This window comes from Emys orbicularis, chromosome 3 (genome assembly GCF_028017835.1).
Source record: "Emys orbicularis isolate rEmyOrb1 chromosome 3, rEmyOrb1.hap1, whole genome shotgun sequence".
Taxonomy (NCBI): domain Eukaryota; kingdom Metazoa; phylum Chordata; order Testudines; family Emydidae; genus Emys; species Emys orbicularis.
In genome coordinates, this window is record NC_088685.1 from 175,474,408 (window position 1) to 175,493,614 (window position 19,207).

Sequence of the window (19,207 nt, forward strand, 5' to 3'; positions counted from 1 at the left end):
TGCAGCTAACATAATTCGGATCTCTGTCCATTAAAATTGGCTAGTTGATTGCTACAGAAAATCATGGGGCTGGATTATATACTCCTTATTTCTGAGAAGTCTCATTTTACCCAGTCTTAAACCATGTGAAGAGCACCTAGATATTATGGGGATGGGCGACTCATAACAGGTTGTAATAATAATGTGAATGATTCTCATTAATCTTAGATGTCAAGTAGATTTCCAAATAAAATGAGGTACAGTAGGTATACTTAAAATGTTCCTTACAGATATAGAAATATAAAAAAATTTTCATGATATTCCCTATACTTAAAATGGGGAATATCTCCAGAGCTGAAAGGAATTTTTTAAGTGTGCTCAGTGTATGCTATAGCATGATTTAATTATTATTCATCATTATCTGTTACTTATTCATTCAGGGCCACAAACATCTTGATTTTTACTGTTGCTTCAAAGAAGGGTAAATTGCAGTCTGAGCCGTGGACATTGTGATCCGTGGATTATGAATTTACCACCTGAGTCCATTGAGGCAGATAAACATTAGCAGTGAAAGGGGAGGCTTCTGTCCAGCCAGATATTTTCAATAGCCAGTTATAAGTGCACAGTGTGTGAAAGGAAGTGTGCCTCTCTGTGGTAGCTGCTGAAGGAAGATTTTTATTGGAATATAAAATTGTGCTGTTTAAAATATTATGACAGCGTTTTATGTTTAGATTCATCCTGTCACGGTTGCTTGCTTGAAGGGATTTTCCAGCACAGATTCCCCCTTGCCAATAGCTTTGTTCACCCTCCCACCACCCCAAGGAATTTTAACAGCTGCCAAAGGTCTGGCAGGATTTAGTAAACGGCTGTCCAATTTTTTTTTCCATGTTGGAGTTAGTTTGCAACTTTTAAGAATTTGAAAAAAGAGAGGAAAAAATCCTGTCTCATTTTGTGTTTAATTTTTTTTCAGTGTATTGTAGGTCTCATAAAATATAATGCATCCTTCTCTCAACTACGGTATAGGTCTGTCAATCAACAATAAATTAATAACCTCAAAGGCCATGACTAATCCTGAAGTACATAATATCATCAGGACTAGTCATTTTCCTAAATGTAGCAAGTCCTCTAGGGGACACTGGCAGGTCGGAGAGGAGAATGATATGTATATCTTTATGTACATGCTGTATAATTTTGCAAGAAACTCAGCAACCATCAGAGATATTTATATAAGAACTTCGATGGATGCATTGTGTGGCTGCTAAAAAGAGGGCTCACTGGGAGGGACCATGCACCAGGTCCTGAGTCACATAGGAACACACATCTGCAGAGGGAGATGGGGCAGAGAGTGACTATCCTCATGCCATGCACTAGACTAGAGGATGAATGGAGGTGGGGAGGCCATCTTCTGGTGGATATGGAGGAGGTTCATTAAGGAAAGGAGAGGGAAGAAAAGGTGATAGGGGGAACAAGAGTCAAGTTCCCCATTCTCTCTCCACAAGTGTAAGGTTCATTCATGAATACTGAGAACCTGCTCCCATGAATTTTGACATTGACTTAAATAAGAACAGGATCAGGCCTAAGGGTCTTTAACACAAAGGTTATCATGAGTGTGGGTTTATCAGTTACACTGATGACCTTGTGTTCGTAGGGAAGAGTGACTTTGTGTTTTGGCACTAGTTGAATATGCACATGCTGTAGGGCAAATAGCGGGGATTAATGACGGATATATAAGGTTATGCTCATAATGCTAGCTATTGATCCATCAACCTTGCATTGTGGCCGTTTGCCAAAGTATCCTAAGTACTTAGGAGAGTCCAGGGCTGTAAACTAAATGCTGACAAATATATGATTTAAATCAACTTTAACATCTGAAAAAGTAAGATAGTAGATTTGGATTTTGTCAGAAGACTGAAACAAAGTGCTCCATTACAAAGTACATACAGCAGGGGTCTCAAACACGCGGCCCCTGGGGTTATTTTCTGCGTCCCGCGAGCCCCTTGCAGCCCCCCCCCCCCGCCCTTCCCCCAGTGTTTACCTAGAGCGGCTCTGGCCGGACATGCACCGGGGGCAGAGCAGGCTCCCTGCCTGCCTGCCCTGCCCCGCGCTGCTCCGGGAAGAGGCTGACACGTGGGGAAGGGGGGGCAGAGGGTCTGTGTGTTGCTGTTACTTCAGGCAGCGCCCCCAGCAGCTCCAATTGGCCGGGAATGGGGAACCGCAGCCAATGAGAGCAGCTGGGGGCGGTGCCTGAAGCAACAGCAACACACAGCCCCTCCGCCCCCCTCCCCCTTCCCCACATTCCAGCCTCTTCCCGGAGCAGCGCGGGGGCAGGGCAGACAGGCAGGAAGCCTGCCCTGCCCCCGGTACGCGCCAGGCCAGATCCTGCCCCCCAAACTCCTCCTGCATCCCAACCCACTGCCCTGAGCCCCCTGCTGCATCCTGCACCCTGACCCCCTGCTGTACCCCTCACCCCTCCTGCACCCCACACCCCAACTCCCTGCCCTGAGCCCCTGCCACACCCCACACCCCTCCTGCACCCCCTGGGGGCAGGGAGGGGGCAGAGTTGGGGTGGGAGTTTCGGGGAAGGGGTTGGAATGGGGGCAGGGAAGGGGTGGGAAGAGGCGGGGCAGGGGCGGGGCCTCATGGAAGGGGTGGAGTGGGGGCAGGGCCAAGGGCGGCAGGGGGGAGGTGTCAGTAATGCGGCCCTCGGGCCAATGTATTAGTTCTCATGTGGCCCTCATGGTCATTTGAGTTTAGACCCCTGACGTACAGCAATGCTGACTGATGTCACAGTTCATGTTTTACACAAGATTTGGCTAGAGCATATAATTTGGCTAGAGTTACTTTGTTTTAATGCTATGTAAAGAAAGGCTCATTTGAATACAAGATTTCATTTGTAATCTGGTTTGACTAACCTTGTTAACTAATTCTAATGAATATTTTGATATTAACTTGGTTAATTAATTCTGCCGGTATGATATGTAGATGCAGATTTCTTAGGGCCAGATTGTGATTGGCTAGAACACAGAGATGAATAGGAAGAGGAAGCACACAAGGAGGCTCCTACCCCATTACCCATCACATGACACTCACAGTTCTTGTGTTCAGGGGATTGCAGGAGCTGTCCCCTTCATACTTCTGCCAGGGGTGCATATTGCCACAACGATGTGGAGAAAAAGGTGGGGCAGTGCCCTCCACCCCCACCCCTGCCAATGGACAATCAAACTAGGGGAATATAATGCAGACACTGGTAGGATGTAGCAGCAAATGTGGTCCCAGAATTCATCATGGAGTGATGCAGCTTCCCAGGGCTGTGTCCATTGGCGTGGTTAAAACCTTTAAAATTAGCCATACAGCCATTGTTCAAATAGTGCTATGGCCTGATTCCACAACCTTTCCTCACGTGAGTAGTCTTTATTTGTGCAAATAGTCCCATTACAGTCAGTGGGAGGCAAGGTTACTTGTGTGACTAAGCGTTGTAGGATTAGGCCCTTTTGTGCAGTGTATTTGTAGCTGATTGGTGGCAAGAGCAATCGTTACTAGAAAAAGAACAATATTCACAGCAAATTAATCTGATAGCTCATCTCCCTGTGTATATTGTAACATGAATTTGTCCTGCAAGAGTTTTGCCCAGCTCAAATTGAAAACTCTTGGTTAAATTATATTTGCTAGTTCAAAGTGTTTTCTAAAGGCTATAGTATATATTTATCTTTCTGTAGTTTTCCATATCAACTTGCTGTAGATTTACAATCTAATAAAAATCATACTTGTTCAAAACTAAATACAGCAAAACCAAGGAACCAGCAATGTCAGTGGCCTAGCAGAAGTAGACTTTTACTAAAGGTCAAACAGAACTGTACTTGAATCCTTACAGACACTTTAAATTGGTCCCTTGAGAAACAGAATTGCATGTTAAAGGTTGTATTTAAGTGGAGGTTTCAGTGTAATGTAGCCATGCACAAGAGAAACCTTGTTTTTCAGAAATCAGTTATAAAGTTATGGTTTCATTCTGCAGTTGGATTTCTTATTATGACTTGATCAGTGTAATAATATAGATGATATGGAGGGATTTAAAATCTGCAGTGCAGTAATCTGAAATTAAAGCTGTGCAGGTGTGCATTTTAAAAAGGTGTTAATTGAGTAGGATAGATAGAAACATAAAGCAGGGATCAGGTGCAGGTTTCTTAGTAAAAACAGAGCGTACAAATCCTGAGCTCTGTAATCTGCAGCCTTTCAAGATATTACCTCACCCACCTTGTTTTTTTCTGCAGTCATTTAAGAATTGGTCTGTATTACATATCTGTCATGTTTCTGAGTTTCAGTGTGGATTTATAACTTACCAAGAGACTGTTCAGAGTTGTGAACCGTTTCCAAATAAAAAGCTTTTTCATTGCGACTTCTGGATTGATTTTCTACCACCTGAACAAATGTAGTATTCCCTTTCCTTCCCTCTGTGCTAGCCTGGGGCTGCCTAGAATGAGCTTATTAAGGGGAAGTTTGAGCCCTTTTAAATAGTTTACGCTGCTGTTCCGTAAAAATAAGAACTGGTAGCAGAATGTAAGATTATTGGCAAAACTGTATGAAAAGTTAACTTGCTGCAGCATGGACGGTGTAAAAATAAGTGAGCTTCCCATGAGTCTACGCTGGCTTCTTTGTGGTGTTGAATCTGCCTAATTTATAAAAGCAATGTTTATAAGACTTCAAGCTCATTTATTTGTAATCATTTAATCATCCTTAAAGGAGAAAAGTAGGAGACAGCTATTGGAATTCATTGTTGTTCATCAGAGTGTCAGTGTTCTGTATTGCTAAGGTTTGTGGGCCACGTTTCCACGAGATCCCAGCACCCGTAGCTCCCACTACGCCAAATTTTCACAAGAGCTCATCTCCTGGCAGCTGCAGTTGAAATCAATGGGTGCTGTACATTTCTGAAAATCCAGCCGCTTACTCAGGTGCCTAAACAGGAGCTGAGCTTGTCTAAAAACCCAGTCGCAACCATGAGTGCTGAGCATTTCTGAAAATCTGCCATTTCCCCCTACCTTTAGTAATGCAAACTCATGCATTTAGTCTCGTTGCCCTATCAAAAGACAATTGACTGGTTCAAAGTAGAGCTCTGCTCTGTCATTCATAGAATATCAGGGTTGGAAGGGACCTCAGGAGGTCATCTAGTCCACCCCCTGCTCAAAGCAGGACCAATCCCCAGACAGATTTGGCCCCCTCAAGGATTAAACTCACAACCCTGGGTTTAGCAGGCCAATGCTCAAACCACTGAGCTATCCCTCCCCCCTCCATACTTGAACAACTTGTCTGCTTGGATTAATTGGTACCGTGAAGGGGCAATATTATTACCATGGAAGAATCCACCTTACTCTGAAACTCTAATAGGTTACGGGAAAGGCACTTTGCCAGATTCATGTTTGTTTAGTCATTGGCAAATGTCTCTCTGTTTAATAGGAATCTTTACAGGAATGCAAATGTTTGCAGTAGATCCTGGAAAAAGAACAACTCATTACTACTTCTGATTTTAATTATCCTATGCCTTGTTAGTTTTTCAGCCATCACCGGACAAGTTTATGTTTTAATGATGATGGAAGTTAAAAGTTTCATGTTGGCATTATTGTGTTATTCTTTAGGGACATTCCAGCTATATTACACACCTTGACTGGTCCCCGGACAACAAGTATATAATGTCAAACTCAGGAGACTATGAAATACTATACTGTAAGTATGAAATTAAATTATATGTACGGGACAGAAATTTGCCTTAGCAATCATAATACATGGAAGAATGTATGTGGTCAGGGCGGTCTGTGCAAAATGCTTTCTGACAAAGGAACTAATTTGAACTTTTGTAACCTGATATCCTGATATTATTCAGAGCTGTGTATTACCTAATGGCAATTCCAAATATAGTTTACTTCTCTACAAGGTCATAAATCAGGATAACAACTTAGAATTTACAGAACAAATGGCACTAGGTTGTGATATTGCTCCAAAAGGTTTTGCACTTTGAAAATAGTATGTATAAGTTGTCTATTTAGTATCAACAGTGTGATCTATTGAAGTGTGTAAGATTTGAAAGAGAAAAGCTTGAACCAATACCAGTATTTATATAGCTGTATAGTAATAGTATTTGCATACCTTGTGCCTTTTTAAAATGTATGTGTTTATTTAACTATTAGATGTGTCTAATAGCAACTATGCAGAACCACACCTAAAGCAAGGTGAGCTGGTCAGAGCACAGACATTTTAATCTATTTTAAAAAATAGATTTCCCCCCCTATTCTGTTTGGAGGAAGTCATCAGTTTGGAATTGATGGGCTGTGGCTCCTTTCTTTACAGGCATGAAGAACCACTATTCGCAAATGAAAAATGACTAGCACCTTCTCAGGTCTATTCCACCCATTGCAACTCAGCTGTCAACTGTCGGCTGATAGTTCTGTATCTGAATCTGCCCAAAGTTTCTGTGACCTTAATTGTCTATGGAGTGAGGTGAAAGGCTGCAACCCATCAATGCCAAACTGCTGAACAGAAAGACATAATCATTCCCTTTCTGGTTACAAAGGGAATTGAGACTCCCATGGCAAATGGTTCCTCACTAACCAGAATCATGATTTTTTTAAAAGTGAACTTCCTGAGTGAGTGAGTGACTACTAATTCTAACAAGTATGGGGTCTGGCAGCATGGAGGCTGAGATGTTCATTGAAACATTTTATAAAGCACTTAATGAGGGAGCCAAGAAATGGGGGGTGGGGTTACTTCCCAATTCTGATCTTAGGCCACTGTAAATTAGAAGTAATGGAAGGTGAAATTGAAGTAGTTGGAGATACACAGGTGTAAATGAGAGGAGAGTCAGGCTCTTGGGTCCAAAATAAAACTCAGAAGTACTTGGAATTTGGTGAAGGATCTCTCCCACGATGGAGGAATCTAGACTGGCTTTGTCATTGGCTTGCCAGAATGATTCAAAAATGGTTTAAAAAATTGCACTTAATTAGTTTCTCCAACATTCTTAGTGTCTTCAAGGAACAAAATAGGTGGATCTAATTCATATGCCATTACTGTCAATTCACTTCTTTTAAAGGGGACATTCCAAGTGGCTGTAAACTTATCAGGAATCGTTCGGATTGTAAGGATATAGATTGGACGACGTACACTTGTGTGCTAGGGTTTCAAGTGTTTGGTAAGCACCATTTAACTTGCTTGTAACTTGCTTTTACCCTTCGTTTTGTTTAACCTTTATTATGCTAGATTTTATCATTGGAAATACTCGATTAATGATCATGGTACGGTTATTGGAATGTCAGTACAGAATTGCTTCAGTTACCTCATGGTAGTATTATCAGATACCCCCAACAATTCCCTTATGTCTGACACACCATCCCAGGAGACTGACTGCAATGCTGGTCATGTGATCAGTCTTAAGCAGGATGTAGCTCTCTGAAGGTAGATATTCTCCATAGGTAATACATATTCATCTTCCATTTAATATTACAGGTTTGGGATTTTTTTGTTCTACTCATTTTAGACTCTGGAGTTTGGGCCTTGAGACATAAACTGTTGTGTTTTGAGAGATGGTACTGGGGATGGGAATGGGGAGGAGAGAAAGTACAGTAAAGATCTGAGGTGTATACTTTGTACTGTGTAGTCCATGACTCAGGAGGGTGGCTACAGCATTTGAGGACTACAATCAAAGATCAGCAATGTGCCCTATGTCTGCAAAGGAGGAGTGCTTTAAAAAATGAAGCAGATTTTTTAAAACAAATCTACAAAAATTTAAAGAACGGACAGTGTTATGTATGATTTTTATACCAAAACCCAGGGCTGTGGCTGAATAGTTCAAGTTATTTTCTGCAAAATGGCATTCTTTCAGTCCTAAGTAAGAGCCCTTCTGTGAAGTGTTGAGAGATATTGTTCAACCTGCCAATGTTGTGAACCAAATCATGTGAGCAGGGTGCTAAATGTTTCACATTCACCACTAGTACAAGAGATCTGCCTCTGGTGTTCACACTCATATGAAACATAAAAAGTAGGTAGAAGCAAGTCAGTAAATTCTTGGGGATGAGAGATAAGAGCGTGCAAAGCTTTCTTCTTGGCTAGTGGGAGTTCACTTTTCAATGCCAGTTTATTTGCTGGAAGGAAGAAAATAGAGAAATGTTTTTCTGAATGCTTACTCTTCATGTAGCCTTTGATGATAACCACATACCCCCTCTGAGAGGATCTCCTTAATACGTAAGTGCTCTAGAAGGGCTACATTTAAGTTGGTGGCTACAGTGACACTCTTGTATGTCAAATAAGCCGGGCACCTGACAGTTTGGTCTTTATAATCGAAAACCTACAGTCCTTTCTCTTTAGAGGTGGATAGTTGAGATATGCTGGAATATGCCTCTGGTGTAGGTGAACAGATACCTACACTGCTGCTTGCTGGTATTTTGATTAGGATTCTGGCACCTGTTAGCCTGAAAATTTAATTTAATGTTCTACGTGCACATGTTTATCCAGTCTCTGTTGATGGCATTCAGAGCAGATGGCTGCTTTCTCCTGAAGCTCTGAGTGTGTAAGACTGGATTGATTAATGATATTTGTCTGCAGCTTTGATTTCCTTTCTTTCTTTGCTGTTATGGAGCAAATACTGAAAGAGTGAAAACTGTACCATGAAGGAATGGGTATTGTTAGTGGCTCACAGGAGCTTCATCAGGTAGCAATGAGGAAATACAAGGAGCCAAGCTTTCAGCATTTTCACGAGAGTTTAATGTCCTGGTCAGTGAGCAATACAATACTTTAAAGGCGGCAAAAGGACTGAGCCAGGCCTGTACCCTCTGTTATGTTATGATAGGATTTGAGGTACTCCTTTTACATTTTTTTCTACTTTACATTTTGAGTTAATGAAAGATGCCATCTTGCAAGCACTAGAAGTACAGCAACACTACATTTAGCAACATAGCAGATACAATGTGGGCAGCAGCTGTATCAGATTCCCTACTCTTTCTCGGAAGTGCCCTTCAACCAGGATATAAAGGGACAATGTCAGGAGATGCAAGAGGAAATCTGTTTCCATGCTCAATCAGTCATTTGCTATATTGCTGACATTGCATACAAGAAAGTCAGTTGTGGTTGTACCAGTATCGGTATGATTTGAACACCTATTCACTTTGATTTGGATTTAGACCACCTGCTCATTCTACTTAGCAGCCATCAGATAGGAGGTAGTGAGGAACTGGGCCAAATTCAGCTCAGATGACATGCAGATGAACAGCTCTGTATTTCATTACCAGTACCCTATGCCATTCAGGACCTTTCTTTCTCTTGTGTATTTTAAACTGCATTTCAGTTGCTAGTAATTCTGGTCAGAGTTTCTGATTTATCTCCATTCCATCCAGATTATTATGCACTTTTACTATTATGTACTAAAGTTTTATTAAACTTAACAGCTCTCAGATTCTTCAGAGTTCTAAGGGGTCTTGGGTTCACAATGGAAAGTGAAATCTGAGTGATACTTCTGAATGAAAAATCCACCAGTGACTCATTTGTGTGTTTAAAAATAAAGTGAGCACAGCAAATAGCGTGACATCAGTTATTCTGCCAAAAATCATTTGTCATCTTCAAGGTGTAGTTGCAAACTTAAAAGGTTCCAAGCCCATCATGTTTTAATTTTCTACTGTCGGGCATTCCTGGTCCTTACAAACATCCAGGACCAATGACTAAGGGCTGGTCCACACTACCCGCCTAATTCGGCGGGTAGAGATCGATCTTCCGGGATCGATTTATCGCGTCTCATCTGGACGCGATAGATCGATCCCAGAAGCGCTCCCCTGTCGACTGCGGAACTCCTGCTCGCCGAGAGGAGGAAGCGCTGTCGACGGGGGAGCCTGCCTGCGCCGCGTGGACCCGAAGTAAGTACATTTAGTTTGATATAGGAAATGTCGACTTCAGCTACGCTATTCTCGTAGCTGAAGTTGCGTTTCCTATATCGATCCCCCGCCCCAGTGTGGACCAGCCCTTAGTCTCAAATTAAAGCATTGTCATCCAGCATGAGACTTGAGTTCGATTCCTCGTTCAGCCACTGACCTGCTGTGACGCTGGGCAAGTCACTTCACCTCTCAGGGCGTGTTTCCCATACCTTCCTTTGACTTTTTTCTGTTCAGATTGTAAGCTTTTTTAGACATGGACTGTCTCGTGTCTGCTACAGTGCCTAGCACAAAAGGACAGTATCCTATAGGGGCTACTTATACTGACATACAAAATAATAGTAATAATATAAACATTGCTATTTTTAAAAGTTTTTAAACATTCGATCCTTTTTTTTTTTAACCCTGTCAGCCATGTTGATGGGTTACTCTTGTCATACTTTCCTGAATCCTTGAAAGGAAAAATCCTACTAGTTTGTTAAAACATATTATCTTTTTGTTAAGACTGCTAAGATCAAATTGGCATATACTATAGAGCCCTCTCTCTCATTATAAATTAAGAAACGGGACATAGTATAGCTCTCTGGTCAACATCTGTCCAGAATGGCATCTGTAATTTCAGGAAGCAGATAAAATTGTAGAGTTGTTGCTTAAGAAAATTCTTTATTTAGGCTCCTAAATATAAACGTCAAAGAAATGTCTGCAGCAGAGTTTTGAATATACTCATTCATTTATTAGCCCCACCTGCTGGTTATACTATATTAATAGATTAAGAAGATAATTTAAGATCAAACGATTTAGTTCTAGCTGGTTGAAAATTCTTGAGATATTTATTTATGAAACAGACATCATTACTGTCGAGACATTCAAAATATTGCCCAACAATTTCCTTAGCAATTCATGTTGTTCACTTTGGTAACTTATCTGCAGTAACATTCGCTTGCGTCAAATATCCTCCAATACTAGCCAGGCTCCCTCCTCTTTCCTTAAAAAGTGTGAAGAATTAGGCATACCTTTTAGTTTTCCCATGGCTTCTATCTTCTAGATAAAATTTCCTGACCCAGTGAAAAGTGTCACAAACAACTTTCATATAAACTAGTGAATAGAGGTGTTGCTTTTTATAACAATTTCAGATGTGAACAAGTTGTTTACTTTAAAAAATTTTGCAGTGTTGAAAATATAATGCTGTAAAACTTTCAGGCTGGCACTAAACCTACAGTTTACTCTGAGTTCCCTAATGTTTCTGTCCTGATGATACAAAGAAATGGCAGAAGTATTTTTAATGCCTAAACCAGTGGTCTCCAACCTTTTTACGCACAAGATCACTTTTTGAATTTAAGTGCAACCCAGGATCTACCCTGCCCCTTCCCCGAGGCCCCGCCCCTTCCCCAAGGCCTCACTCCACACACCCCGGTCACTCGCTGTCCCCCACTCTCACTCACTTTCGGCAGGGAGTTGGGGTTTGGGAGGGGGTGCGGGCTCTGGGCTGGGGCCGAGGGGTTCAGAGTGTGGGATCAGGCTCCAGGCTGAGCCTGAAGCAGAGGGTTGGGATGCAGGAGTGAGTGAGGGGTGCAAGCTCTGGGAGGGAGTTTAGGAACAGGAGGGGGGTCCAGGCTGAGGCAGAGTGTTAGAGTGAAGGAGGGGGTATGGGGTGCTGGCTCCAGGAGGGAGCTCAGGGCTGGGGCAGAGGTTCAGGGTGCAGGAAGGGGGTTCAGGGTGCAGGAGGGGGTATAGGGTGCTGGCTCCGGGAGGGGGGCTTCAGGGCTGGGGGTTGGGGTGTGGGAGGGGTGCGGGCTGCCCTGAGGTGGCACTTACCTCGGGTGGCTCCTGGCCAGCGGCACAGTGGGGCTAAGGCAGGCTCCCTGCCTGCCCCGGCCCCACGCCGCTCCCGGAAGCGGTCAGCACACCTGTGCGACCCGGGGGAGGGGGGGCACATGACTCCGCTCACTGTTCCTGCCTGCAAGCACCGTCCCCGCAGCTCTCATTGGCCGCAGTTCCCCGTTCCTGGCCAATAGAAGCTGCGAGGGCGGTGCTTGCAGGAAGGAGCAGCGTGTGGAGACCCCTGCCCACACCCCCTCCCCTTGTCCCCCTTCCCCCCCCCCCACCCCAGGGCCACGCTGGCCACTTCCGGGAGTGGCATGGGGAACAAAACAAAAAAGGCTCTTCATATTTATTCAACTCCTGGTCACCCAGCAAGTGATGGTTGAATTGTAAAAGTTGGCACCATGGAGTAAAGTATCATATTTTAATTCTTAGTTTACCCTTTTTCCGGCTTTGCTCTTAGACATGCAAGACAATTTTTGCTGCATGTTGAAGCTCAAGAGCTTGCTTCTTTTTTTTAATTCAGTGCTCCTCCTCTGTTCCTTCACATGATGTTACTTTTCTTCTGTCTAGACATATCAGTTCTGTGCTTTGCACTTAAGTGCAATTCACTATGTATTTGTCTTATTTAAGCACTATTTTCATATATGGCACATGTCCAGGCTGACTTTCTGTGCAAACTATGATGATCAGTGGTCTGATTCTAATCATACTGCCATTAGAAAGAGGGTTCCACTACACAATAATTATTTTGCTCCAAAAAATTATTTAAAAACAAAAATTTCAATTAATATAGTGTGCTGCATTTAAGTTTCTTACATAAACTCTTCAAAAACTCCCATCACTTTTAGAACATGAATACATGTACCAAACAGTGTTCATTTAAGAATTATCTGTTTTGGCAACAAGTTGAATTTGAAGTTAAGCACTTGTGCATCTATATTTGCAGGATTGGGGTCTTGAATAGCAAATTTAGCAAGTCAGATAAATTTTCTTGGCGTGACAAAATATAAACTTGAGTTCAATATCCTATTCAGTTTCCTAATTTAATTTGATAAATGCATTGTTTGGCATTATTTTTAGCCTTATTTTAGGTTTCATGGATTATATTATTGCTTCAGGATTTTTTTAAATTTTGTTTTTAAATTACTGTTACTAAATATCTCTGTGTGACCATATCCTAGGAGTATGGCCTGAAGGATCAGATGGGACGGATATAAATGCTCTTGTCAGATCCCATAATCGAAAGGTGATAGCAGTTGCTGATGATTTCTGTAAGGTTCATCTCTTTCAGTATCCCTGCTCCAAGCCAAAGGTAAGTTTAGACTACTCTGTGGGGTGTATTATAGGCAGGGTCGTAGCAAATGTTACGGTCGCCTGACACTTCCCCTTATAAGACCCTGTTTTCAACTTTGGCAAACTTTAATCATTTAGGGTGAAATTTTCCATGCCAGATGGTTCCGCTATTTGTAAGGTGGGTCCCCACAGCAGATCCATCCCGTGCACTGAATGAGACAGGAACTCTGTCAAAATAATAGTGTGTAGGAAGAGAATAACTTATTTATAAAATAATTTTGTTTGCCACTTGGTGGCAAACTAAATGTGTTGCTGGATGTTTTAAAGTTATCTATTTTTTTAAAGTCTGTATCTGGCCCTTTCCAAGTACAGATTTCATGAGGACATTATAGCCAGCCCAAATGTGGAAAAGTTTCCTACAATTTGGAATGTTTACAATTCAGTAATAATACTCAAGAGAAAAGTATATCTTTAAGGGGGTGGGAATTGAATGTAGATTGGTGTATATAAATTATTCTTTGGAATACTCCCAACAGATATTTCAGTTGTGTTTTGATATTAACAAATAACAGGAAAAGATTGTGACAGTTAATTCCTCCCTCTCTCTCTCTCTCTCTCTCTCCTCCCCCCCCCCCATTTGTTTCAATAGGCCCCCAGTCACAAATACAGTGCTCACAGCAGTCATGTGACAAATGTCAGCTTTACACATAACGATGGTCACTTGATTTCAACTGGAGGGAAAGACATGAGTATTATTCAGTGGAGACTTGTGGAGAAGATAACTTTGCCACAAAATGACATTGTAGTAGAAATTGGTACAACCAAAGCACCCATCCCTGCCAATGAAAGTGTGGTAGAGTCCCCTGCACCTCTTTCACAATCATTTGATGAAATGGCACAAAATGAAAGCCTAACCGACAGCTCTCTCACATGTTTGGAGAGCAATTTGGAGCAGACTGTGGAGGCCAATGAAGAGCAAAGTGAGGAGCAAAGTGAAGGGAGCAGTCTGGATCCAGGTGAGCCAAGCTACGAAGAACCATCTAATGAAACAAGTGAGGAGCAAAGTGAATCCACTGTTACTGAAGACCAGCAAGATAATTCACCAGTGTCTTAACACTTCAAACTCAGATGGTCTTTATTTTCCATTGGTGTGTGTGCTTTCATAAAAGGGAGAGGGTTTAAATAGGGGAGGGGGAATAGCTGAGATTTATGCCCACTCCAGCTGTTGGGTTTCAGTGAGATTTTTAGTCTGATTTTGTTTCAATATGTGAACTATCCCAAGGGCCCAGCTTGACAGTTTATGTCAAGAACTGGTCAAAGTTAGTAGTGGGACATGACCGTAGGTTCATTTTTAATTCTGAAATTGCTGTCAGGAAGTGGCATGATGTAAATACTGGAAAAAAGGTTAGTTCTAAGGAAAAGCTGAAATAAACCACTTTAATCATGTGAAAGTGTTTTCTGGAAGTACTAACACCAAACAGAAGCACTGATTAAATACCAGCTGAATAATACTATGCTGTTTTTCCAGGTGCATAAAAAAAAACTGAAAAATTAATTTTGTGGAGCTGTTCTTTCTTTTTTAATGAAAAAAAGAGGAAAAACAAGAGAATAATGCCATGTTCATGAAACTGCCTTCTTGATCTAACACCTATGCAATTTTCTAACACTACTAATTCCTAATGGAGTGTGGACATGCTTGCAGTCTGTCTGCCCTAGGTGCTGCTCATTCTAAGGCAAATCATATCAAGGAACAGTTTTTATTGATCCTTGTGTATAGTCCTATTTAATCCTAGAACTTTAACCAAACATCGGTTTGGTTATGAATTATTGACAACCTAAAAGTTGATTAAAATGTAAGAGGCAATTGTGTTTTCAAAGAATTGCTCGCCTTGATATTTTGAAACTCAAGAATCTTTATATTGACCTTGATGTGAACAGAAGAGAATGCATGACAAGAAAACAAAAGTCTGATGGTTCTAGGGTTAAACGTAGGCTTCAAGCAGAAATCGTTCCCTTACTACTAGGAGAAATATAAATATAGTTAAATTGTTAAATTGGTGCTTGGCATTAGTATAGTAAGATGTTACCTTTTTTCCCCCTATTTTGGGGTGACTTTAAGAATCAATAAACTGCAAATGTTTTTTTACTGGCTCCTTTAGCAGTCATGATAATATCACAATAATTTAGATAATGTTGCGTATTTTGAGATTTCCTCTCTCTTTTTTTTTTTTTTTTGGTGATTTTTCTCTCGCCGAGTTGCTGTAAGCCATGCAGCTCTTATGTGGCTATACCTGGCCAGTTACAGGATATCATGGCATTTGTTATGCATTTGGAAAGTAAAATTTTTTTTTTTTTTTTTTTTTTACAAAACTTGTCAGACAGCTACAATTGTTTCTTAAGTACATAAGTTTCCTACATTAAAAAGAAAAAATAGATTACTGACAAATATGCATTTCCTATGTACTTGTTTATATTTTGATTACATAGAATTTTTTTAACTTGCTGCATCGTGCTGATATTTTAGGTTTTAGTTAGAAAGTCTTGTTTAGAAACTTTGGATGAGTTCATAAGTCTTAAGTGTGCGAGCGTTTACGTGATTGTGCCATTCCAAAGTGCATCAAAACTGTCATTCCCTTTCTAGTATCTTCTCAGGAGTAATGCTACAGATCAGGTATTTAGTCATCATTTGGTAAGATCAGAAAACTCAAATGGACTCCCAAAGGATATTTAGAACATTTATATATCTATATAAAATATCCTCTTGTTTACAACAGTTCCAGAAAACCTCAAAATAGTTCTCTTCAAATGAAGGGAGATGTGGATTCCAAGCAACCCAACTGTTTAAACTGTGCTCTGTACATAGTATTTTATTGGAGAGCTCTAGTGTGTCTGACTTACAGTTTTGCCAAATAATAGTGACAGAAGATAAAGATCAGCTAATCAAATTATATGGTTTCAAATGAGGAATATGCTGTAAGGTGAGAAAATAATTCTAATAAAGGATAAAGGTTTATCAAAGCTAGTGAGGCACTGAGCTCTCTCTATCATTTTTATGAACTCCACATAAGCAACACATGTCATTTTGAAACATCCATCACTTAGGGGTTGCCATGTAAAGTGAGAGTTATAGTTGTGATATTCTTGTGTTGTCGTTCAAAAGACTCAACTAATATGCAAAAAGCCTTACAGCTTTCAATTGCTGGCAACTACTGTTTAACTGATAATTAAATCTGTGATAATGGATGGAAATGGGTGGGATTATGTCACTGTAGATGTTTTAGACAAATAATTGTGAATGAAATATGATTCAGAGTGTTTCATGTGAAGATGTTTGAGCCATTTCTATCTATCATGCATTCCTGTCTCATGGCAGAAAATTTTGAAGATTAAAAAAACAATAAAATAATCAAAATAATACATTGTCTTTATGTCTTTCAATATAAGTGCTGATTCCTTTATATAAATATTAAATGTCAGTTTTCATCAGATCCCTTAATGTGTTTATCAGATTATTTTTTATTTCTTTCTTTAATACATTCTTGTCTCTGACTAATGCTTTTGCTGGTAACCCTCTTCCTGGCTACTAAAGGGTACCTATTCACCAGGAAAAACAGGAAATACTCCTACTACTCCAAATGACATTAATGTGAGCGGACTTACATTCTGCTCATTGCTTTGGGAAATGAACCCCCAAGTGGTTGGGGTTTAGACACATACAGTGTCTCCATTCCATTGATGGACTAATAGGTTGGCAAGACCCCAGTATAGCAGTTGATTAAGGAGATCACAATACTGGGTAGAATATTGTTGTGCTTTACTGGACTCTAGACAGACTTTATGCCCTGATGTTGTTTATTGAAACACTACCAGGAAATTTAGAATGTGTCCTACTGAAAGGTACATGAAGGTTAGTGTTGTATTTTGGATATAATGTAGTAAGTAAACAATCATGCTTTCACTTCACTAATGTCATCATCGTGAGTCAATATTGGGGAGCTGGTGGCGACCCCTATATATTTAGGTTGCCTTAACACTTGCCGCCATTAAAGATTCTTGTGTTTTTTGTTTTTTGTTTTTTTTAAAGAATCTGTAACATCTCTGTTGCTTGCTGCAGACCTTTGAAATTCAGGAGAGAGAAGAGAAGGGCCTTTTCTTTGTCCCATGAAATTCCATTCAAGTTTGACTGAGATATCAACTGCAGGCCAATCTCCCACCAACCACCCTCACTGCGGACACAGCACTTGGCACCAGCTGCCCATTCGGGATAGTGGCTTTCTGATAATGCCAGCTAACATGCTTTGTCCTGTAGCTCAAGTGTTAGGTGTCTGTTCTGGGGCTGAAGGCTCATGGTTCAAACTCTGCTGATGGTTCACAATGGAGGGGCACAAAGGGTTAGTTGCACTTAATTAATTTTTTTTTAATGTAGGGAATTGTATTTTAAAAATCTACATTAAAAACATTATTTAGGTTCAAGTCAAGTCCTTGAAAGTTAGGAGATCCCAGGTTTATGGATGCCTGTGCAACCTTAATTTGCCCCCTTTGTCCTTATGTATTATGGTACATCCTTTAAATAAGTGATCACATATATCTTTTTCTACAGTGCTCAGGATAGACACAGAAGGGAAGGAAATTAAGGTGGTACGGGCCACTGTGAATCTGACATTTCTTAACTTTTGAGTACTTGACTTTACAACCTAAATAATGTTATTCTAACAGTCTTTGTATATAATATATATTAAGATGCAGCATTGTATTTTCACTGGTTCCCACAATATTCTAGTTTTAATTTAATTTAGAAAATTAGGCCAAAATTCAATCTTCATGTTAGGCTGATGTAACCCACTATTCACTGTATTTTGTGTCTTGCTCTGTGCCCAATCTACAGCTGATGTGAGTGTGTTACGGCCCACAGCTAAAGAGCTTTTGACTGTTGGAGATCCCTGGTTCAAGTGTCAGCCAAGATGGTGGTGTCATAAGTGAAGGTTTGTCTGGGATTTGAACTGCTGTGGGCCACAAATGCTCGGTATGAGCTTCCTCAGGGGAAGCATGTAACTCACTAGTCAGTGTGTGTTACCTGTCCCCCTTGTGCCCAGGCCATGGAGGATGTGAATGTGTTACATCTGTCAGCCAATGTCTGCCTCTTTAGCCTATGCTTTCACTTCTGGACATCCCCAGTTCAATCCCTCGTGTCTGCCAAAATGGCGACTGTCATACTAGGTTAGAAAGCTTCCCTTCCATTTCCAAATGTATTCTTTTGTGAAGAAACATAAACTAGTAAGTGTTACAATGTAAGCAGCATTGGTGATTCAATAGGTGGCACTTTTCTTCAAGTCAGTACTGAACCAATGCCCATCGTGCTGAGGGCATCACTTGTGCTGGAGAGTGTCTTCCAACCCGAGATATAAGGCTTGGACTCTGTACGTCATAAAATATCCAATGGCACCTCTCCGAATAATGGAGTTGCCAATCCTGTTGTCCTAAATTCCAACTTGATATATACAAATCTATCATAAGTGTGTGTGTGGGTGGTCCCCATTACCATAATATCTGAGCATCTCAAAAACTCTCATATTCATCCTCACAACACTTCTGTGAGATAGGAAAATACGATCCTCCTCGTTTGACAGATGGGAAATAACACAAAGAGACTAGGTAACTTGCCTAGGTCACACAGGGTTATTACAATCTGCCTACCAAAATTTGCAAGTAAATAGAGTAGGGAAATCCTGTCTCCATGGAAGTCACTCGGTGTCTTGCCATTGACTTCATGGCAAATAATCTTCACTTACTCTCCTAAACTGCTATTCAAAGTTGCTATACGTCGTTGACACACTTCACCCCAGTGGTTCATGAAGAGATCTTTATGTAACCATTACAGGGCTAATTAACATTGGGATCTACACATGGAAGTTGCTATTTGGGTATATTTTACCTGTGTAATAATTATCTCTGTATGGTGTATGGGTGTTTTTTGGTAAACTTTCTGTATAATGCAAGTATGTGTCTTAATACTGAAAACTCAAGCAGCTTGTTTGTAGCTAAGTTACACTTTCATTGGAGCTAAAGTAAATTGTTCACTAACTTCCTGAAAAATGGCCAAGTGCTGTTTTCTGGCATATGCGTTGTATAAGTCAGTAAGGCAGTACACTTTGCCTTCCTTGTCCACTGCACTTTCTTAGAATTTATCCCCCTTTCCTGAGTCAAATCCCAAT

The 19,207-nt window shown here is 40.8% G+C and overlaps 1 protein-coding gene across 2 annotated transcripts in view; it reads left to right on the top strand.

Moving 5' to 3' along the window:
• Positions 1-14,109, top strand: part of EML4 (EMAP like 4) — a 156,444-nt gene extending 142,335 nt beyond the window's left edge. For both annotated transcript variants that reach the window (XM_065402276.1, XM_065402277.1), the window contains 4 exons: positions 5,607-5,694; positions 7,055-7,153; positions 12,884-13,014; positions 13,645-14,109. In XM_065402276.1, coding sequence (XP_065258348.1) covers positions 5,607-5,694; positions 7,055-7,153; positions 12,884-13,014; positions 13,645-14,109 — 783 coding nt within the window. The remainder of the gene's footprint in view (positions 1-5,606; positions 5,695-7,054; positions 7,154-12,883; positions 13,015-13,644) is intronic.
• The last annotated feature ends 5,098 nt before the right edge of the window (positions 14,110-19,207 follow it).